The sequence below is a fragment of the Mustelus asterias genome, chromosome 1 (assembly GCF_964213995.1).
Source record: "Mustelus asterias chromosome 1, sMusAst1.hap1.1, whole genome shotgun sequence".
NCBI lineage: Eukaryota > Metazoa > Chordata > Chondrichthyes > Carcharhiniformes > Triakidae > Mustelus > Mustelus asterias.
This window is the reverse complement of record NC_135801.1, coordinates 169,176,415-169,199,750: the sequence shown is the minus strand read 5'-3', so window position 1 is coordinate 169,199,750 and position 23,336 is coordinate 169,176,415. Positions and strand designations below refer to the sequence as shown.

The window sequence follows — 23,336 nt, the reverse complement described above, 5'->3', positions numbered from 1 at the left end:
ACCTTGGTGAGACCACATTTGGAATATCGTGTGCAGTTCTGGTCACCTCACTATAAGAAGGATGTGGAAGCGCTGGAAAGAGTGCAGAGGAGATTTACCAGGATGCTGCCTGGTTTGGAGGGTAGGTCTTATGAGGAAAGGTTGAGGGAACTGGGGCTGTTCTCTCTGGAGCGGAGGAGGCTGAGGGGAGACTTAATAGAGGTTTATAAAATGATGAAGGGGATAGATAGAGTGAACGTTCAAAGACTATTTCCTCGGGTGGATGGAGCTATTACAAGGGGGCATAACTATAGGGTTCGTGGTGGGAGATACAGGAAGGATATCAGAGGTAGGTTCTTTACGCTGAGAGTGGTTGGGGTGTGGAATGGACTGCCTGCAGTGATAGTGGAGTCAGACACTTTAGGAACATTTAAGCGGTTATTGGATAGGCACATGGAGCACACCAGGATGATAGGGAGTGGGATAGCTTGATCTTGGTTTCAGTTAAAGCTCGGCACAACATCGTGGGCCGAAGGGCCTGTTCTGTGCTGTACTGTTCTATGTTCTATGTTCTATCTCCACATTCTGTCATCAAGCCAATTTTGTATCCATTTAGCTACCTCATCCTGGATCCTGTGAGATTTAACCTTATGCAACAACCTACCATGCGGTACCTTGTCAAAGGCCTTGCTAATGACCATGTAGATGACATCAACTGCAATGCCCTCATCTACCTTCTTGATTACCCCTTCAAAAAACTCAATCAAATTTATGAGACATGATTTTCCATTCACAAAGCCATGCTGATTGTCCCTAATCAGTCCTTGCGTCTCTAAATGCCTGTAGATCCTGTCTCTCAAAATACCTTCCACCAACTTACCCACCACAGATGTGAGGCTCACCGGCCTGTAGTTCCCAGGCTTTTCGCTGCAGTCCTTTTTAAACAAAGGCACAACATATGCCACCCTCCAATCTTCAGGCATCTCACCTGTGACTATCAGTGAGTCAAATATCTCTGCTCGGGGACCTGCAATTTCCTCCCTAGCTTCCCACAATGTCCTGGGATACATTTCGTCAGGTCCCGGGGATTTATCTACCTTGATGCACTTTTAGACTTCCAGAATCTCCTTCTCTGTAATATGTACACTCCTCAAGACATCACTATTTATTTCCCCAAGTTCCCTAACATCCATGCTTTTCTCAACAGTAAATACTGATGAGAAATATTCATTTAGGATCTCACCCATCTCTTGTGGATCCGCTCATAGATGACCTTATTGATCCTTAAGAGGCCCTACTTTCTCCCTTGTTACTCTTTTGCCCTTTATGTATTTGTCGAAGCTCTTTGGATTCTCCTTTGCCTTATCTGCCAAAACAATCTCGGGTCCCCTTTTTGCCCTCCTGATTTCTCTCTTAACTCTACTCCTACATCCCCTATACTCTTCAAGGGATTCACTTGATCCCAGCTGCCTATGCATGTCATGTGCCTCCTTCTTCTTCTTGAGCAGGGCCTCAATATCCCGAGTCATCCAGTGTTCCCTCCTTCTGCCAGCCTTGCCCTTCACTCTAAGAGGAGTGTGCTTACCCTGAATCCTGGTTAAGACACTTTTGAAAGCCTCCCACTAACCTTTGCCTTTCCACAGACTCCCTCAATTAACTGTTGAAAGTTCCTGCCTGATACCATCAAAATTGGCCTTGCCCCAATTTAGAATTTTAACTTTTAGACCAGACCTATCATTCTCCATAGCTATCTTAAAACTAATAGAATTATGTCACTGGTCCCAAAATGATCCCTCACTAACACTTCTGTCACTTGCCTTTCCTTATTTCCCAAGAGGAGGTCAAGTTTTGCCCCCTCTCTTGTCGGGCCATCACATACCGAATGAGAAATTCCTCCTGAATACACTCAACAAATTTCTCTCCATCCAACCCTCTAATACTATGGCTGTCCCAGTCAATGTTGGGAAAGTTAAAATCCCCTACTATTACCACCCTATTTTTCTTGGAGCTATCTGTAATCTCCTTACATATTTGCTCCTCAATTTCCTGCCGACTATTTGGTGGCCTATAGTACAACCCTATCAAAGTGATTTCCCCCTTCTTATTTCTCAGTTCTATCCATATAGACTCAGTGGCCGAATCCTTGGATATATCCTCTCTCAGTACGGCCGTGATGTTTTCCCTAATCAAAAGTGCAACTCCCCCACCACTCTTACCTCCTGAACCATCTTTCCTATAGCATCTGTACCCTGGAACATTGAGCTGCCAGTCCTGTCTCTCCCTTAGCCATGTTTCAGTAATTGCTATAATATCCCAGTCCCACTACCCATCCATGCCCTGAGTTCATCTGCCTTGCCCGTCAGGCCTCTTGCATTGAAATAAATGCAGTTTAATCTGGACTTCCCTTGCTCTCTGTCTTGCTTTTGCCTGATCTGTCTGGTACAGTGCGGCCCCGTTATAACGCGATGGTTGGGGTCCATAAAATATTATCGCGAAAAAAGCGGGGTCGCGCTAAATTTGCCAACTTTTTGCAGAAAAAAAAGGGTCCAATAATTCATCGCGTTATATCCAAATTTGCGCTAAATCGGGGCGCGTTAAATTGGGGTTCCACTGTTGTAGGATTACTGCCTTTACTACTTAATGTGCTCTCTTTAACTTCTGTGCTGTCCTCAACTTTCTCTTCTGTCTCCCTACGGCTTTGGATCCCACCCCCCTGCCAAACTAGCAAATCTCCCTGCCAGGATACTAGTCCCCCTCCAGTTCCCTCTTGAACAGGTCACTCCTTCCCCGGAAAAGATCCCAATGACCCAAAAATCTAAATCCCTGCCCCCTGCACCAGCTGTCAAGCCACGCATTCGTCTGCCTAACCTTCCTATTCCTCCTCTCACTAGCACATGACACCGGCAGTAGTCCAAAAATTACTACCTTCAAGGTCTTGCACTTTAGCCTTCTGCCTAACTCTCTATATTCACACTTCAGGACCGCATCCCTTTTCCTACCTATGTCGTTGGTACCAATATGTACAACGACCTCTGGCTGCTCCCCCTCCCACTTAAGAATATCCTGCAACCGCTCAGAGACGTCCTTGACCCTGGCACCAGGGAGGCAACACACCATCCAGGAGTCTCGATTGCAGCCACAGAAACACCTGTCAGTGCCTCTAACTAGTGAGTCCCCTATTACTACAGCTCGCTTGTTCTTTGCCTGACCCTGCTCTACAGCAGAACCACCTGAAGATCACAGGCCTGGCTGCTGCTGGTATTTCCCCTTGACAGGTTATCCCCCTCAACACTATCCAAAACGGTATACCTTTTTGAAAGGGGAATAGCCACAGGAGACTCCTGCACTACCTGCCTGCCTCTCCTGGCGGTCACCCATCTACCTGTCTGAACCTGTGATGTGACAACCCCCCTGTAACTAGTGTCTATCACACTCTCTGTCTCCTGTATGTTCCGCAGTGCATCCAGCTACTGCTCCAACCGAACAATGTGGTCTGTGAGGAGCTGCAACTGGACACACTTCCTGCGGACAAAGTTGTCAGTGAGACTAGATTGCTCCCTAATTTCCCACATCTGGCAGGAGGGGCATACCACTGTCCTAACTGCCATACTGCCCTTATACAGGTAAAATGATAAAAGAATCTCAACTCACCTCTCCCTTGCTTGTGGTCCTCCTGACGACTTTTTTTTTGGTTAGAGGAGGAGGTAGGGAGGGAAACACTGAAGTAGTATTTGGGGTTTAGGGACAGCTCCTCCACAAACCACCTTCTGGTCGCAGTGACTACACCTATGCAAATCTTACCTGCAACCGCCAATCACCTTCACTGCTCTGCTGCCCTCACCTGGACATATGCCTTCACCCAAAGAAGGAAGGTGTCTCCCGGAAATCCACCTTCTAGTCTCAGTGACAGTGATGTGTGTGGCTTGGAGATGCTGGTGTTCCCAAGTATCTGCTGCCTTTGTCCATCTAGGTGGTAGAGGTCATGGGTTTGGAAGGTGCTGTCAAAGGAGCCTCGAGGTTTTGCTGCAATGCAACTTGTAGATGGTCCACACTGCTGTCACTGTGTCAGTGGTGGAGGGGATGGCTATTGAAGTTGGTGGATGGGGTGTCTGTTGTGGTTGTATTGGGTCAGTTTGGCTAAGTTCTGGAGCACAAGTCTTTAGTGCTATTGCCGGAATATTGTCAGGACCCATAACCTTTGCAGTATCCAGTGCCTTCAGCCATTTCCTGAAATTACGTGGAGTGAATTGAATTGGACTAATAATCCAGTAATCAATGAGTAATCAGATTATCATAAAATCCTAGTTTGTTTGCTCATCTTCTTTAGGAATGGAGTTCCACAGACTCTCAACTCAGAGAAAAAATTCTCATCTCTCAAATGGGCCACTCATTTTAAACAGATTCTCCTCTTCACATCTATCCTGTCTTGACGCATCAGGATTGTTGTCAGTTCAGGGTATCTCTATGACCTTGTGGACTCGTGACATACTCGTGAAATTATTTTACGCAGGTACTTCTTTGAGCATCAGGCAAAAGGACTACACACACAAGCCAGCAGTCAATGAAACAATCGTAATTTTATTTGAAGACAACAAAGGTAAGAATTAAACTTCACAATTTTAACTTTAATAATTCTACTTCTAATGACCCAATTCTTTTAGAAACTTAAATGCTTCCCGGATACTCGTAACTTTTGCCTGTTTGTCAAATTCTTTGGTTCGTTCCTTTCTCTCCCTCTATGGTTGGAGAGTAAACTGCTCTGGTCTTTGCCATGTCCAGAGATAAGATGAAGTGTGGGGGATCAGGTCAAACCCTGCCAGCGCCAGATTCTTGTATCTTTCTGGAATTTTCCAAGACTTGACTAATCAGGGATATTGAGTTTGTTGGTTTTATCATCTCGAAACGTCACTAATGGTTTTTGATGGTTTCCTAATGGTGAACCCTTTTGTATGTGCCTGCTTTGGTCCTGGCTGTTTGGTTTTGGACCCAGAATATGCACCTTGTCCTTGATTTTAGTGAGGCACATATGCCTCACGTATCTAATGGTGATTTGTTTGCCAGGCAATGTCCGATTCCATTTTTCCACTTGCTACTCTGTTCTGGTGCATCGCTGGTTTTCAATTGTCTGAGCTTGAATCTTGCAAAAACCTGTCTTCAGGTAGAATAGGCTGTGTGTTCGGACTAAGATATTCCCAGCATACCTTTTGTTTTGGCCAATTTCTGTGCCCATTTTTATTTCAGCTGCTGTGCTTGTATTTCTGGCTTCATAGTTGTTTGTAATTGGTTCCTTTTTAATGATCTCTTTTAAAGTCACAGGCTACTACAGGATCTTCCATGTTTCAATCAAGTCACCCTGTACTCTTCTAAACTCCAGTGGACACAACCTTTCCTCAGAAGACAACCTGCCCATTCCAGGTATTAGGCTACTAAACCTTCTCTGGACTGCTTCCAGCATATTTACATCCTTCCTTAGAGAAGCCAATGCTGTACACAGCACTCCTGATGTAGTGTTGGTGAGACCACAAGAACTGGTTTCATGTCACCGTTGCTTCTTTTGCCATCAACTCTCTATAGATGCTGCTGGGCCTGTGTATTTCCAGCATTTCTGAATTTTGGTTTAGATTGCTAGCATCCAGCATTTTCCTTTTGTTACAGGTTTAGAGGAAGACCTATATGTAAACAGTTGCCTATTACAAATTTTATTTCCATCCGATTTATCCTCATTATGTCACAATAACACAACTTTCCATTCTCAACTGATCTAAATTCTAAGAAACAGCACTGCTTACTTTCCACGTTGCAACTATGCTACAAGTTCAAGCACATTTTCAGCAGTGCTGTAGCAAAGAATCTTGACTTTCTCATCAATTCTGCAGGCATTCAGAAGTAGAGAGGTCTATAGTCACTGTTGCCCCTAAATTGTTTAGTGAAAAATGAATGCAAAAAGAGCTTGCAATCACACACTAGCTGGCATTCAACTGAAATGTTTATTCAGGAGAATAAAGATTTCATTTTGTAGTGATAACTCAAGATTGAAGGCTTACTCCCTGTCCAGCCCAAGCTATACCCAACATTGGATTGTCGAAGGCATTGGGTGAAGGGAGATCCATCAAACCACAAGATACCAGTGTTTTGTAGTAATTGAGGGAGCTTTATGCACATCTAACCAGAGGTTTCTGGGCCTAGGAACATTTAAAGAATCACTGTTTCCCCAAATAAGCAAGCTTTCTGTTGTATACATACATTGTTTGAATATTGAACATCTAAATGTTGAACAGTAAATGAGTTAATTCCTCAAAAGTTGTCACTTTTCAAAATGTACCATATTACATAGGAAAGTTTGGTACTGAATCATACCAGGCACTCAATTGTCCCGCTAAAGTCCTTATTTGTGCTATTTTAAAGACTGAACTCATAAGGTGAGTGTAGTGTCACAGACCAGAATACTTTTTCAAGTATCTAGTGTTCATATCAAGATCAGAATTAGTATTGCCCTCAAAAGCATCCGATATTCATCCTACACCAGCCATACTTGAGGCTATGCCAATTCCCTCAAGTTCTCCAATCTCATCCGCCTCTCCTCAAGCTCAATCTGGAGTTCAACATTTAGTTTTGCTCCACAACCACCTATAGTAAGTCAACCATCATTTTACTCCCTGGTCAGTTTATCCTCAGGCAGCCCATTTACTGCTGCTTGGTGATCACAATTACAAATCAACCTCAATACATCCTCGTTCAGCTCAGCATCTTTTGTCAAGTTTTGAAAAATATCCTGGGATATTTATTTGTTATAGGTAAAGATAAAGTCACCATAGTCCCATATAACTATAGGCTCCCCCTTTGAGGGGGAGAGCTGACTGGTAGTGATTTAACCCGAGGGTCACCACATAGACAAGGGGCAAGGTTGAGAAGGCAGGGCCTTCATGAGTAATCACAGCCAGCACAGGAATTGAATCCACACTGTTGGCATTACTCTGCATCACAAACCAGCTGTCCAGCCAACTGAGCCCCAACTCTATGTTCTTAGCACTCTATAAAATGCATTTCAGAATACATCATAAAGGAAAGTCACTTATTTTTCTTCTGTTTTGTATATAGGACAGGGTTTGAATTTGCCAAGTGTGAAATGCATGGGCATTAAACAGCTGTATTCAAGTGAGGATTAACATTAAAAGGTTACTGTTCATGATGGCAACATCAGCTCCAATAAATTCAAATAGGAAAGAAAAATGATTAAGTGAAAGAATGAACTACTATTGGTCCTGCCACTATTGTCTTCATCAGCACTAACTTTCTTCACTGAAAATTAACATGGAGAAAAAGCCAAACTCAAGACATCGAGTGGAACATTTTATTCTTTGAAGCAAAAACCCTTCTGTACATTTTAAACAATAGCATAAACTGCTTTCCAACAGTTCACGTGATGAGGAATCAGAGCACTCAGCCAAACATTCACAAGACAGGTTGGTAGACACGAGTGAGCTTACGCCTCAAAGGTGGATAAGAAATCCACTACAATCTTCTTCAGCTTGGCTTCCATCTCAGTATTTATTTGTCCCTCAGCCCTGTAACAGAGAATCATTTGTTTTTAGAAGTTCAGAAATAGAAAGGTTCAAATAAATGGAGACAGTCCAAGATGAGCTTAAACTGTGCATAAATACTTTTAGGATTGTAAAAACGGTGGCTGAGCTGGAGGCACAGGTCGTCACGTGATGATATGGCGACAATAACAGACTCATCTTAAAAATGGATGATTGGAAAATTTATGGTTACAAAGTATTCCAGAAAGAAGGACAAAAAAGTGGAAGTATTAATTAAATTATAGCACTTAAACCATGTGATGTAATGGAGGGGCCAAAGTCAGGAAAATCTATTTGCTTAGAACCAAAGAGTCATAAAACTGGAAAGATGTTAAGAGCAAATTTCCAGAAATAATCAACTATATTCAGGTCATAACAGGAAAGAAGCAATGTGGCTTTCAGGATGTTTCCATTCCAACAAGGAAGGGAGCGGTGTTGGATCTGGGAAATGATGTGAGCCAAATGGAACATATTCCAGCTGGTGAGCATTTGGCAAGTTTAAGGTTTAAAATAGGTACGGAAAATGACAAGGAACAAAGGTATTCAACTGAAGGAGAACTCATTTCAAGAGTTGAAAATGTTTCTTGTCCAGGTGAATTGGAATCAATAATTGGTTGGCTGGTTTGACATGATTAAGGTACAAAATACGCCCATCCCACAAAGGGAAGGTATTCTGCTGGTTAACTAAAGATTAAATTGAAAAACAAAAAACTGCAAATGCAAGGCTAATGTAAGTCTTTGGTAGTCTTCCTGAAAAGTTGGTGGAAGTAGAGTCTTTGAATATTTTTAATGCAGAGATGGATAGATTCTTGGTAAGCAAGGGGGTGATAATCGGGGGACATGCTGGATGCACTTTTGAGGTTACTATCATATCAGCCACAATCTAAATGGCAGAGCAGGATTTGAGCTGAAGGGCATACTCCTTGTTCACAAGATTCTCAGGAGAAAACCCAAGCTGAAAACAGGATGGATTAAGGAGATCTCAGGGACAAAGTAGTAGGAATATGGATCTGATGTCAACATTAAGGAAGCCTAAATACGATCTATAAATATGCAAGTATTAAAGTAGTCAAAGCAAGAGGCTGATTGGGAACTCAAAAATAAGATTGTTTCGTATAGAAAGTATATTTTCTTCAGGCAGCAGTGGACATGACCGAGGTACTAAATGAGGACTTCTTTCACCCATCTTCATGGGAGAAGAGGATGCTGCATACGTGGCAATAAAAAAAAGAGACAGGTAGCAATATTGGGTGGAATAAAAACAGACGAAGAGGTACCTTACTTTTGAGGACCACCAATCTCAAGTCATCACATCCACAAGGAACGGATCCAAGGTTACAGAGGAAAACAAGGGTGTAATTTCTGGAGGTTCTGGCCACAACTTTCCAACATGCCTTAGGTATGGGGTTGGTGTCAGAGGAATGAAGGGCTACAAATGGTACAGTGAAAAGGGGATAAACCTGCCAAATACAGCCCAATCAGCCTGACATTGGTTGGGTAAATTTGACAATGATACAATTAGCACTTGGAAAAGTTTGGGCTTAAAATCAAAAGTCAGCAGATTTAATGACTGAATTCTTTGAAGCAAATTCTTGAACAAATAAACCTACATATGTACTTAAGACTTGAGGTGGCAAGACATGCTGTTAAATAGGCATACAGAATCCTTTGCTTTATAAAGAGACTTGGGATTCCAAAAACAAGGAAGTTATACTTGACCTTCAAGTCACTGGTTAGAACTCAGCTGGAGTACCAACTACCATTCTGGGCATCACACTAAGCTTTCGGAGCTTGCTGCTCCTTCGTCAGATGGAGTGGTCTCTGACAGAGACCACTCCATCTGACGAAGGAGCAGCAAGCTCCGAAAGCTTATGGTATTTGCTACCAAATAAACCTGTTGGACTTTAACCTGGTGTTGTGAGACTTCTTACTGTGCTTACCCCAGTCCAACGCCGGCATCTCCACATCATCACACTAAGCACAGAGGTGCAGAACAGATTTTTCAGACTGATAGAGGGATGAAGGATTTTAGTTATGTAGGAAGTTAGGGACTCTGGTGCAGTTACCTTTTAAAGTGTCACCTTATCGAATGTCCTTTGGTTCCCTTTTATCCATTCTGCTTGGTGAACCCATAATGAATCAATACATTTGTCAAACGTGATTTTCTTTTCACATAACCATGTTCACTCTGCCTCAATGCGTCATGATTTTCAAAACATCTTGGTACTTTCCCTTAATAATGGATTCTAACATTTTCCCCAAAGATAGATGTTAGACTAATGGGCCTACATTCCCTGCAACCTCACAAACAATGGTGTTGCTCTTACCGTTTTCTACAGGACCGTTCCAAAATCTAGGGAATTCTGGAACATTACATCTGATCCATCCACTATCTCTGCAGCCACTTTTAAGACCTTAAGATGCAGGCCACCTGGTCCATTAGCTTTCCTCACATTTTTACTTTAGTGATCATTAAAAGTCCCCCTCACCCTGAAGATGTTTTTGTCTTCTGTGAAGGCCAGATTTTAAAAACTACTTGTTCAAAGTTTCTGCCATTTCCTTGTTTTCCCATTTAATTCCCCAGTATCACTAAGGGATGGGTGCCCTTTTTAGCACAAGAAGCCTTTGGTGTCTGTTTGTATATTTCTGATAAGTTTTAGTACGAGAGAAAACTCTTTCCCAATCCTCTGGCTTGAGTCTTTGACAGCATCCTCAACTTCCTTAGCCACAGATGGTATGTCATTCCCAGTCTCTCGATTAAATCAATCTTTGTTGAGTTATGAAATATCTTCCACTGCTTTTCTGCCAACTTACTTTTCAACCCATTTTTCCTATTTTATTCTAGCCAACTCGTGTCTTCATAAAGTTAGATAAAGGCAATACAAGATCAGAGATTAGCTTCAGATCCAAATTTCTCTCGTACAAATTGAGCGAAATTCTAGTTTATGACCACTCAGAGAGGATTCTTTACTTTGGACCTATTGTTCTGAAAAACTGTCCCGAATACTGGATGAACTCACGCTCCAGACCAGTTTGATTTGTCCAATCTACAAGATGATTATAATCTTCCATGATTATTGCAGTACCTTACTTACAAGCTTCCATTGTTTCTTTTATATCAAGCTACACAATGTAGCTGTTGGAGGGGCTCATGACCTATTCCCCCAGTGACTTCCTTCCTTTGCCGTGTCTTAGCCCCACCCCAAACTGATCTTCTGAACCAAGATCATGTCTTGCTTCTGCACTAATTGCATCATTTAAGAGCTACCACACCTTTTCCTTTCTTGCTGTCCTTCCAAAATGTCAAATACCCTTGAAAACTTAGATCATAACCACTTCTCCCATTTTCCAACAGCAGCTTAGAAAAATTTCTTCTCACCACAGTTCTAAAAGGTTTATCCTTATCCTCAACCATGACCCCTAGTTCTGGACTCCCCCATCATTGGGAACATTCTTTCTGAATCCACCCTGTTAAGATTTGATAAACTTTTATGAGATCCCTCTCACTCTTCTAAACTCCAGTGAATATAATTCTAACCAACTTGGTTTCTCCTCATATGACAGACCTGCCACCCCAGGAATCCCTCTATAGCATGGACACCAAAACTGCACATGGTACTCCAGGTGTGGCCTCACCTACACAGTAAAACATCTCTATACTCAAATCCTCTCGCTATGAAGGCCAACGTACCATTTGCCTTCTTTACTGCCTGCTGTACCTGCATGCTTGCTTTCAGCAATTGATGCACGAGGACACCAAGGTCTCACTGAGTATCCGCCTCCCTCAATTTACACCCATTCAAGTAATAATTTGTCTTCCTATTATTGCTGCTAAAGTGGATAACCTCAGCTGTCCAAATCTCACAGCTCACCCTCCCACCCAACTTTGTACCACCTGCAAATTTGGATATATACAAGTTGGGGTCCTAGCACAGATGCCTGCGAAACCCCACTAGTCACTGAGTGTCAATCAGAAAAAGACTCCTTTATGCCAACTCTGCTTCCTAACTGCTAACCAGCATTCTATCCATCTCAAGACATTACCTGCTGTCCCATGTGCTTTAACTTTACATAGTCTTATGAGAGACCTCGTTGAAAGCCTTTTGAAAGTCTAAATAAACCACACCCACTAGTTCTCCTCAGTCGATCTACTAGTTAATCCTCAAAAAATTCCAATGGATTTGTCAAGCATGATTCTCCTTTTGTCAATCCGTGCTGACCTTGTCCGATTATACTACTGTCATCAACCAGAAATGCTAACTATTTCTCTCTCCAGGTGCTGTCTGAGCTATTGAACATTTTCCCCTTCTATCACAGACAAGTGGGCTGAACAGACAACTTCTGTTCTGTAAACTTCTGAGAGCAAAGCAGTATCAGATTATTGTACATTTTATTGACCAGTTTCAGAACAGCAATGAAGACCAACTGGGAACAAGACAGCCATTTAGCTTATTGGCTAAGGATAACATAGTAGACTATACAAGATACAAGGAGGTGCAGGTTCTAAACAGGTCAATGTACAACGAACTGAAATTATCAGATCTTTAAAAGTTGTCTCGAAGGCCCTACGATAATTTTTGGCTTTAAAGTAATTTTCAGTTATGTTCCAAAATGACAGAAAAAACTTTAACAAATTGAAATTTTCTGAGTGATGAGATAAATGTACAGATTGAGCTCCTTACCTAATTGTTTCCAAGACATCCTGGTGCTGACTCTTCACGTGGGCCAGGAAAGCAGGTTCGAACTTTGTGATCTTGCTAGGCTCCATTTTATCTAAGTGACCTCGGACACCAGCGTAGATAACTGCCACTTGCTCCTCAATAGCCATGGGAACTGGAAGGCAACACAAGTTACTTCATAACAGGCATATGCAAACAAGGCTGAAGTATATCCAACTATCTTCAGCCAGAAATGCCAGGTAGGTGATCCATCCTGGCCACGAGGTCTCCACCATCACAGATGCTGGGCTACGGGTTCCAAAAACTCTTCTGTAGCACTGAAGATTTGGGCTCCAGAATTAGCCACACTGCTCATGTACATCTAGAACACTGGCATCTGACAACATGGAAAAATGTCCAGGTATTCCTGTCCACAAAAAGCAGGACGAATCCAATTTGTACAATTATTGACTTAATCAGCAGCAGTGGTGAAAAGTGTCAATGAAAGTACCATCAAGAGGTACTCACACAGGAACAACCTGCTCAATTGTGCTTATTTTGGGCTCTGCAACAAACACCTGGCTCCAGACTTTGGGCCTTGGCCCAAACATGGATAGAACAATCAAATTCCTACAGCACGAGTGACTGCCCTTGACATCAAGGCAGCAAGTGATCAATTGCGATATTAAGAAGCCCAAATAAAACCGAAGAGGTCAATGGAAATCATGGGGAAATTCTCCACAGGCTGGAATCATACCCAGAACAAATTGCAGTAGTCAATCATCTCAATCCCAGGATATCACTGCAGAAGTTCTCAGGGTAATGTCCCAGACCCAACCATCTTCAGCTGCTTTATTAGCAACCTTCCCTTCATCAGATCAGAAGTGGGGATGATCGCACAATGTCCAATACTATTTGCTATTCAGATAGTAAAGCAGTCTATGCCTGTATGCAGCAAGACCTAAACATTCAAGCTTGGGCTGATGAGTAGCAAACATTTGTGCCACACAGTGCCAGGCAATAACTATCTCCAACAAAAGTCAAACCAAAGGCATTAATGTCGTTGTTGAATCCCCCTCACTGACCAGGAACTTAACTGGACCATCTGCAAATACTATGGCTACAAGACACCGGAGGTTGGATATTGTGCAGCAAGCGCCTCAACGCCCGACCACCATAAAGGCACAAGTCATACTTTTCACCTGGCTGGTGAAGTGCAACTCCAATACTCCAAGCAGGTTTCATTGTTCTAGATGATCCGCCTCCCATTTGCCACCTTAACGATACATCTAGCACCTCCTTTCCACAACAGTAAAGTCATACTTGTGAAAGCAGATGCACAGTACTGAGTCAGTACCTCAGTCATGCTTCTGCCTGCATAAGATTTTGTCCACAATCTTTTAACTACCCCCTTAGCTGATTTGATTTTAATGTGCAAACATGTTTAGGATTAACAGATAATGATTTGTTTACTGCATTTGCAGGTCTATTTATGGTGCACCTACTTATGCTATTAATGGTAGAACAAGTAGTCAAATTAGAGAAATCCAGCCATCTCCTTGCATTATAATAGACAGCATACTCTTCAAAAGCACTTGGGATGCTGAGGTCATGGCTCTAAATAAATGCATGTGTTTTTACAATATGGGGATACACTCACCATATTGTCCTTGCTTGAGCAGCTCGGTCAAACGAACACCACGATTCAACAATTGTTGTGTGGCAGCATCCAAGTCAGAGCCAAACTGGGCAAAAGCTGCCACCTCACGGAACTGGGCCAACTCCAGCTTCATGGTACCAGCCACCTGTAAGCAGTAAAAACCAAGAATCAATAATTAGAGGTGCCTCTTACTCAACATTTCCCTAAAACGCTAAAGAGTAACGAATATAATGAATCCAAGCATACTGATGTGCACTCTTATAGTTACATTGGGTGAGGTTAGTGACCGTATTAGTTGACTGGCTAGCAAGTCTGATGGGTGGGGTAAAAGAAAAGCAGGATTTTAAGTAGGGGCAGATCTATGCTTGCCAACTGTCCAGCTATGCACACTTCCAGCAGGTTCAGTGGACAGTTATCAGAACCTCAGCTTATTTTTAAACTAATTAAACATATCAATTGCTGTGTGCTGACTAAGTAGATTTGGTGCTGCAACCTGGGACCTTCCCTGTCTTTATCATCTGGCTATTCATTAAACAAATAAAACAGTTGGATTAATGGCTTAGATTCCCTAACATTTAGATATAATGCAGTAGTGCTAACCACTGTGCCTACTTCAGAGTTTGCAAAATTGACAAGTCAGTTTACTAAAGCAGACTGGGATACAAGTTATTAAAATCCTAGTAGCAGTGTTGAAATAGTTGTCATGCAGAAATAAAAAACAGATTAAGCTTTGCATTGAATACCTGTTTCATGGCTTTGGTCTGGGCAGCAGATCCTACACGTGACACAGACAAACCTACATTGATAGCTGGGCGGATACCCTTGTAGAATAATTCAGTTTCCAAGAAGATCTAGGAAATAAAGGAGTTAAATGAAAGCAAATGCGGTATCAGAACAAGAAATTCAACACAAGACAGCACTGCTTACAAAACTACACATCAGATCTAATGCTACATCAACATTAGTTTTGCAGTATGAATATGCAATAAAATCCTGCAGGCATTGCTTTATTTTCCAATGAAGCTCAAATCAGGTCCTTTATACCATTATGGTTTTGATGCATTTCCATTTGATTTATGCCTCCCAACAATCCACGGGCTCTCAAAGTCAAGTGTAAACCCTGTGCAGCTTACTGTAACTGACCAGTCTTAAATTGTAAACAGATAAAATATTGCTAAAAGTGATCAATTAGTGTTCTTATTGTAGCCATATTCCTCTTTCTCCAAGTGATTCAAAGACTAACTTCTTAAACTATCTGCAAAAGCAGCACAGAATAATTTGTGCTTTTACAACTTACTTGACCATCAGTGATGGAGATGACATTGGTTGGAATGTAAGCAGACACATCACCAGCCTGGGTCTCAATAACAGGAAGAGCAGTAAGGGAGCCACCACCAAAGTTATCATTCATTTTGGCTGCTCTCTCCAGCAGACGGGAGTGCAGGTAGAACACATCACCAGGATAGGCCTCTCGACCTGGGGGACGACGCAGCAGCAGGGACATCTGGCGGTAGGCAACAGCCTGAAAAGAGATTTAAGCAAGACAATGGTTATTACAAGTCTCATTACTCTGTAGTAAAGGAGCAGGATTTAGAAGTTGATAGTATTATGTATATGCAACTACTTCACAAAATAATTACCCATGAACAGAGGCAAGGATAAGTCGGGTCTCAAATATCCTTTTCAAAAATAAGCTCCCCTAAAAAGTGAGCATTTAAGATCTTGTTCAAAATCTAGTAGTTTTTTAAAAAAAAATTCAAAGCAGAACCGATGAGATCAGAACCAAATGAAAGACCAATAGCTGAATCTCAAGAAAATGGTTTCCACTGGAGATCTGAAATTTGGTTTTTGGTCAGAGCTGAAGTACGTACTTGAGGGGCAGCATGGCCTACTCCTGCTATTTCATATGTTTAGTCAAAATGTAGTACTGGCATTGCAAATGGTGGTTAGGTGGGGGATCAGCCAGGGTTGTTGTCAGCTGGGATTCTTGACATGAACTGTAATTTCATAATCCAACAAAATTAAAAACCTTTTGCAAATGATGGAAATACAGTCTTAACAGTTCCAAGTTTCAGCAAGCAAATAACTAGCAGAACTTGCAGATAGGTAAAAATCAGAGATTTCCAACTGAAACAAGGATTTTAAACCCAGCCTATTCATACAAAGATCTGACTCAATTCCCAGGATGTGGAAGAGTTTCAACACTTGCATTTTTGTCCAGACTTGTGGATCCTTGCCACAAGGGTAGCATGATAAAAGTCAGTTCGGGTAGAAAATTAATGGCAAGCAATCTGTTCTGTCAAGACCAGAGAATTACCTTTTGGAAGACACAACAAAACGTCTGACCAAAAATCTCAGGTTAAAGACAACAAGGAACCTAAAGCAAAGCCAATAGAGGACATGAGAGACTGACCTGCTTAGACAAGTCATCGTAGATGATTAGTGCATGTTTGCCATTGTCTCTGAAATACTCTCCCATAGAGCAGCCAGAATATGGGGCCAGGTACTGCAGTGGGGCAGCATCAGAGGCTGTAGCAGAGACCACAATGGTGTATTTCATGGCATCTAGAAGTCAAAAACACAAGTAAAATTAGATGCACGACAACTCACAATAATGATTTACAATGGCATAGAAACTATTACTTACAATATTTATAATTCAATTAGTGATCAATGACACCCAATTTTTTACCCCCATTTTCTACAGGATCCTGGATGATTTTCTTACCCCAACCAAGAAGAGCCAGTGCAAAGTGTAGAACTCATGCCACTTTCAAAATTTAACTGCTCAACATGAACTCTCACCTGCGTCTGTCAGTCTCTTAACTAGCTGAGCCACAGTGGACCTCTTCTGACCAATGGCAACGTAGATACAGTACAGCTTTTTCTTCTCATCAGTGCTGTCATTGAATCGTTTTTGATTGATGATGGTATCAATGGCTATACCAGTTTTGCTGAAACAGACAAAAGGTATAACATACATTAAAACACAGATCAGAGTCAGAACAGGTTTATTGGGATGCCTAAGCCATACAGATCTAAAATATCTCAAGTCCATTAACTGCGCCACAATAGGTGAACTAACTTCAGATAGGATAGTAGCAAAGTGATTTCCATGTGTCTCTAGATTAGAAGGGAAAAGGAAAATAATGGGATGGAGAGGGAACAACCTGTGGAGGATTTTTCAAGTTTGATACGCAACAATGTCAAGCAAAGCAGGCTGGAAGAGTACATTGGAATGAACCATCAACTCATTATCCAATGCTATCACTTGCTGGCTCCACTCTATATCCATTAAATGTATTTCAAGGAGGAATATGGTCTGAATGCTTATTCAGCATTTTCCAAGACATTATTGAAAAAATGCATATTTCAAAGAAGCATTAAGGAAATAAGACAGCTAATCAAACCAGTAATCTCACTATATTTGTATATATATTCACATCACAGAAGCTGGCTTTACTAAAACGGTTTTAATACAAGGCTCTTACCCAGTTTGTCTGTCACCAATGATAAGCTCTCGCTGTCCACGGCCAATGGGTACTAGACTATCTACAGCTTTAATACCAGTCTGCATGGGCTCCCGCACTGAGATTCTGGGAATAATACCAGGGGCTTTTAGCCCCACACGTCTACGGCCCTTGGCTCCAAGTGGACCCTATTAGAGAAAGGCAAAACGCTGAGCTTTATGAAGGATTCAAAATCACAAGCAAAAGGAACCAAAAAAGAAAAAAGGCAATTTGCCACGGCCAGGTTAAGTTTTACCAACTGTCTGCTGGAACTTGTTTTCAACCCAGATTCAAGAATTTTAGAAGTTTAGATCACAATCCCAGAATACGAAGGGAAGCTGAATCAGCATGAGAAAGAAAGGAACAGAAGACTACACAGCTAAGAGTAGAAGGGCAAAAGGCCTGATTCTGTACTACAAAAATGCAATGTAATTCTAAGCAAAAATGTATTTTTACCCAAAATTAAAATGAGATGCAGACCACAGCATCAAAAAAAGAGCTAAAGCACATATTTTAACAAGATAATCAGAAATAATTCTGGTTACTACAAACCAGGGCAAATTTTCAATGCTCCTTACCTTTCCATCAATGGCATTACCCAGAGCATCTACAACACGTCCAAGCAGCTCCTCTCCTACGGGAACATCCACAATGGCACCAGTTCGCTTCACAATGTCTCCTTCCTTAATTAGCTTGTCATTACCAAATACGACAACACCAACATTGTCAGGTTCCAAGTTCAGAGACATTCCCTGAAAGACACCAACTAAGTTAGAAAGCAATAAGAATCCTGGTGCTTTCTGACTAAAATGAGCAGGCTGGAGTACAGACAGAAATTACTGATTTGTTCATAAGTCTTAATACAGTTTCTAGCCAATCAGAATAAACATGGGAGTAGCTTGATTTTTCTTTTGTTTACAGGATTATGTATTTTGCATATAATGCCACCACAGCTTGATCAGGGGGGAAAAAACATCTCTTCTGAAAATATGGACTTCACTTAGGATACTGTTCCTTACTAGCTATTCGCCACTATCTAGCCCAAGTGGTCATTCTTTAACCTAGGAGAGCAAGTGTTGGCAGACAGTTTAGCAAAAAGGGCCTCATACTTGAACCTAATTTGTCCTCATCCAACATCTACACACGTACACGTGATAGGAGGAACGATTGGATAAACTCTAGGAACAGAAACACTGGTTGAATTATTTAAGCATAGCACTCAAGTCAATTTTTACTGCTGCTACCATAATCCTAATTGAGACCAGTAAACCCAACATCTTCTGGGAATCAAACACAGGACCTTATAACAAAATGGTTTCTATAAAAGGGAACAGAGATTACTATAATCAGAGGGCAGAATCAAATTCATATTCTCAATTACATTGAACTCGGTTTTTAAGAGTGGCCCAATAAAAAAGCTACCCCATTAACTATTTTGAAAGGAAACCCTAACAGTTATTGGTGATGCTTGGCTGCACCTGTATGAATTTAACCATATAAAGATTCTGCATGCACACATGCAAGTTAAGAGTTTTAGTTCAGCTTTCCGTTAATTCAAAAGCACTTTAGTGCTTAGTTACCTTCAGGCCAGAGGAGAATTCCACCATTTCTTCAGCCTGTACATTCCTCAGCCCATACACACGAGCGATACCATCACCGATTGATAGCACACGACCAGTCTCCTCCAGGTCAGCAGAAGTGTCAGCTCCCAGGATACGTTCTTCCAAAATGGAGGAAACCTCTGCCGTACCTAATGGAAAACACCAAGCTGTGTAACTGCAGTTGTAATATGTTGGCAATTCTGGAGCTATTTCCACTTGAGCAAGGGTGGCTGAGAAGTTTGACGAGGTTTTTAAAAACTGCAAAAGGCTTCACAGTGAGATAATGTTAAGCCTGATAATAGGGAGTCACTGAAAGGGACTGACAGGTCATCACTGGAGGGGCAAGAGGGACTGTCATCAATTTAAAATCACAGGTTGAGACATCTTAGGGGGAACTTCTCAAATGCAGTGGGTTACTAGATCATAAACTTTGCCAGAGGAAATGGCCACAGCAGAAACCATTGTACCTTTTAAGAGAGAAATGGATACATGTTTTAAATGCGTCCAAAATCAGATTTTTGGGAAAATGCAGGGCCATGGTTTAAGTGTTGATTACGCTAGTTATAAGATGACAGTCAATTACTCAAATGGGCTTCTATGCAGAAAACTTTTATGGTTTGATGTACCAGAGCAAAATAAGTCCAGACTAGTTAAATCATGGCTAGCTTAAACCAAGATTTCCTGTCATTAGCCAGCTTAATCAAAATTGTCTGGACAAACCATTATCCACTGCAACCAAAAGAACACATTAAATCAAAAGCATTTGATTTATAAATACAAAAACAAAAGTCAAAGGTTCATTGTTCACGCTATGATTGATTTGTTTCATCTTCCCTGATATAGTGAATATCTTCAAATATTGGTCAAAGTCTTTTGCTATAGGCTGACCTGTTTTTTGAAGCCATGTCCTTGAAGTGTGAAGATTTTTGGTGCTTACAAAGACTGCTGGAAGGGCATGTCTTGCCACCTACAAAGAATAAAACTGAAATGAATACATTTTTCACAAAATAAACCCGGTACATTAAAACGTTTAGTAGCATTCTACAGAGTACAGGATTAATTACAAATATTCTCTGGTTTTCTTATTCAATATGCAGACCACCTCTCTGCTGAATTACCTTGGGTAAACTTAAGAGACATTCAGCTTTGGTTTTTCACCAGGGCGAGTAGACAAGTTTTACGATGGATGATCTGGTCCAAAAACAAAGGTCACCATGCAAGTCAATTTAAGAATTTAGAATATCTGTTTTCTGCAAGTGCAAGGCAGTAAGGTGGACTAGCTATCTGTGAAAGCAGTGTTGATGTTTCTCTTTGAATAATCCGTAAAACAAAATGAAAATATTTAGCCAGCTCAGCCAAACGCTTGGGTTTAATCATTGGCTGAAAAAAAAAGGCGATTGGTATTTATATAGCACCTTTCATGATCATGGGATGGTCATAACACTCTACAGCCAATTAATGACACACCTCTTGTAGTCACTGTTGTAATATAGGAAATGCAGCAGCCAATTTCCCCACAAACAGCAATGCAATAATGACCAGATAATATACTTTTGTGATGCTGAATATCAGTCAGGACAATTGGGATAACAGAAAATAGCAGGCAATTCGCCAAGCCTGTTCTGCAATTCATTATCATCCAACTCAATTGCCTGACCCCACCATCATATCCTTTGATCCCTTTTGCCCCAAGTACCATATCTAACTTTTTAAAAACATACAATGTTTTGGCCTCAACTGCTTATCACTCTGGGTGAAGAAATTTCTCCTCAGTCCTAACAGGTATACTCTATCTTTAGACAATGACACCTCATTCTGGACACCCCCACCATCGGGAACGTCCTTCTTGCATCTACTCTATCTAGTCCTGCTGGAATTTTATAGGTTTCTAGGTGATCCCCTCTTCAGAGCAGTGCAATTTTTCATAGGATGTGGGCACTGCAGGCAAAGCCAGCATTTGTTGCCCATCCCCACTGTCCTTGAATGTCTTGCTGGCAAACATTGGAGGGCAGCAGTAAGTCAACCAAATGACCGTGGGATAAAAACAGAAAAGACTCCGCAGGTCTGACAGCATCTGTGGAGTGTGGAACAAAGTTAATGCTTTGAGTCCTTATGACTCAACTTCAAAGCTCACATTGCTGAGAGTCTGGAGTCATACAAAGGCCAGACCACGTAAAAATTACAGATTTTCTTCCCTAAAGAGACATTAGCGAACCAGATTGATTTTTGTAAAAAAAAAAATCTATGTTAGTTTCATGGTCACGATTACTGGGGCTAGCTTAGCTTTTCTTTAATTCCATATTTTACCAACTGAAGGTAAATTGCACTATTGTCCTGTGGGATTTGAACCCTTGCCGCCCCCCCCCACCACAGCATTAAGCTGGCCCTCTAAACTACTAGCGATGTTATCATAACACCATAATTTTCCCTTAATTTGAGCTGTCACTGGATTAAGCAGAGGAACTGAAGAGTCTGTAAAGTGAACTGACAGAAAATTTGGCAGTGGGGAATTCCAACACATGCCTCCGGTGGAGATTGGAACTTGAATCCAGTGCCTCAGCCACTAAATGGGTACGAGTCCACCAAAACAACTTTGGTTTGACATCCCATTCAAAAGATGGCACCTCCCAAGTAATGCACAGTACTGTCAGTCTTTGTGTTCATGTCTTGCATTGGGATGAAACCCAGTCTTGATTATTAACACCAACTAGGCCATAGCTGACACTACAAAATGAGATAAGATTAAATAGACATTTCTTAACACTCAATTCCAGGTTTAACAGGGGCAATTGTCCAATTAAACATTGAGGTAACCCACTGCTTGACAAGATCTAAGATGCTAGATTTTAAAAACGGTTAATGACTAACCAAATATCACTTAATTTAATGCAAGGCCACAAAATCTCAACATTATTGTAGCCAAGTAGCATTTGCACAGGCTATATATAGTCTGAATATTTCTGTTTAACTGTCACTGGTTTAATACAATGTCACTCAATATAAAAACCAGATGCAATAACAACCAAGGAATTAAGCTAAAACAAACTACTAAACCAATTGTCAAAATTTGGCTCAGCTGCAAAAGAGAAACCTTTCCGATGCTCTGCACGAATTTTAACCAACTAGAAAAATGTAATTTGTGAATGCAAAAAAACTCGCTATGAAAACGTATAAAATCTGTATCGATAAATGATATTGCAAATTCAACCGAAGACGTGGTCGTTAGAAACATTAAAGGGCCTGACCTTCAGTAGGACGTTGTCAGTGCACCTCTCTTACAGACACATATGGGGCTGCTAGAAATCTCCACCTATGACAAACACAATAACCAGTCCCTCTGACAATAAGTACGAAAACGTGTTAAAACAATCATGAAATGATTTCCCCCCCCCCAAATAATCTGATCCAGTTTCTGCTCAAAGTCACTCTCCGGGCCCCACCAAACTGATGTCCCAAAATGGCGGAGGAGCCGGCGGCAGCTCCGGATTATTTGACTCGCGGGGTTCCGAGAACCTTCCAAGGTGAGATTGGGTTTTCGGATTTGCTTACATGAGCTCGCTGCCTGGGAAGAGAGCGGGCGACGGCAGTTACTAGGCGAACAGACAGCATGGTGAAGGGTGGGTTGATTTGTGTGTGTCCTCTGCGGTTCCTGCTCGGGGATACGCTGCTGCTGCCTCCACCGAGCGGCTCTGCAAATGGCGGCGGCTCAGCTCCTGAAGAGAGAGAGGTCAGCGGCAGTAGAGTGAGGCCCCGCCCCCACCTGACCCGGAAGGCAAACAGCGCACAATTCAAACGGGGTCAGGTTCCAAAATCTGTTGGCGTCCATTTTAAAGCGGGTTTCTCAGACCATTGGCTCAATCCTGGTTAACCGAGAACTTCATCTCCTTCCAGTCTCCTTTCAGCGAGCCGCTAGATTGACCACTCACATTTAGGAAGAAGCTGTTGATTTTTAAAAAAATCACTGCCGACTTGCACTTCTTGTCAGGGTGACCCAACCCTAGCGGAGAAGATGAAGGGACAACTCTGGTGTAGGGTGGGGCTGCTTGCTGCTGTGAGAGCAGGAGGAAATTAGTATTCACAATTAAATAAGAGTTATTCTGAGGGCATGAAAGCAGAGCTAGTGAAAGTGAACTAGCAATTGACGTTCAGGGATAGGTCAATAGAGTTTAAAAGGTTATTAGTGTCACAAGTAAGTAGGCTTGCATTAATACTGCAATGAAGTTACTGTGAAACTCCCCTGGTCACCACAGTCCAGTGCCTGTTCAGGTACACTGAGGGTGAATTTAGCATAGCCAGTGCACCTAATCAACATGTCACTTGGACTGGGGGAGGAACCTGGAGGAAACCCA

The 23,336-nt window shown here is 41.8% G+C and overlaps 2 protein-coding genes across 2 annotated transcripts in view; one reads left to right on the top strand and one right to left on the bottom strand.

Annotated features, from left to right (window-relative positions):
• The first annotated feature begins 4,543 nt into the window (after nucleotides 1-4,543).
• Nucleotides 4,544-23,336, top strand: part of LOC144500091 (uncharacterized) — a 55,655-nt gene continuing 36,862 nt past the window's right edge. The window contains exon 1 of the mRNA XM_078222883.1: nucleotides 4,544-4,576. The gene's annotated coding sequence lies outside the window, so the exon portion shown is untranslated. The remainder of the gene's footprint in view (nucleotides 4,577-23,336) is intronic.
• atp5fa1 (ATP synthase F1 subunit alpha) lies at nucleotides 7,317-22,748 on the bottom strand. The gene is made up of 12 exons (XM_078222858.1): nucleotides 22,537-22,748; nucleotides 19,876-19,954; nucleotides 18,967-19,136; nucleotides 17,965-18,138; nucleotides 17,369-17,535; nucleotides 16,683-16,831; nucleotides 16,291-16,442; nucleotides 15,175-15,399; nucleotides 14,621-14,728; nucleotides 13,878-14,022; nucleotides 12,242-12,392; nucleotides 7,317-7,544 (listed from the first exon to the last, which is right to left on the bottom strand). The coding sequence occupies exons 1-12, from the start codon at nucleotides 22,594-22,596 to the stop codon at nucleotides 7,463-7,465; spliced, it is 1,662 nt and encodes a 553-aa protein (XP_078078984.1). The 5' UTR covers nucleotides 22,597-22,748; the 3' UTR covers nucleotides 7,317-7,462.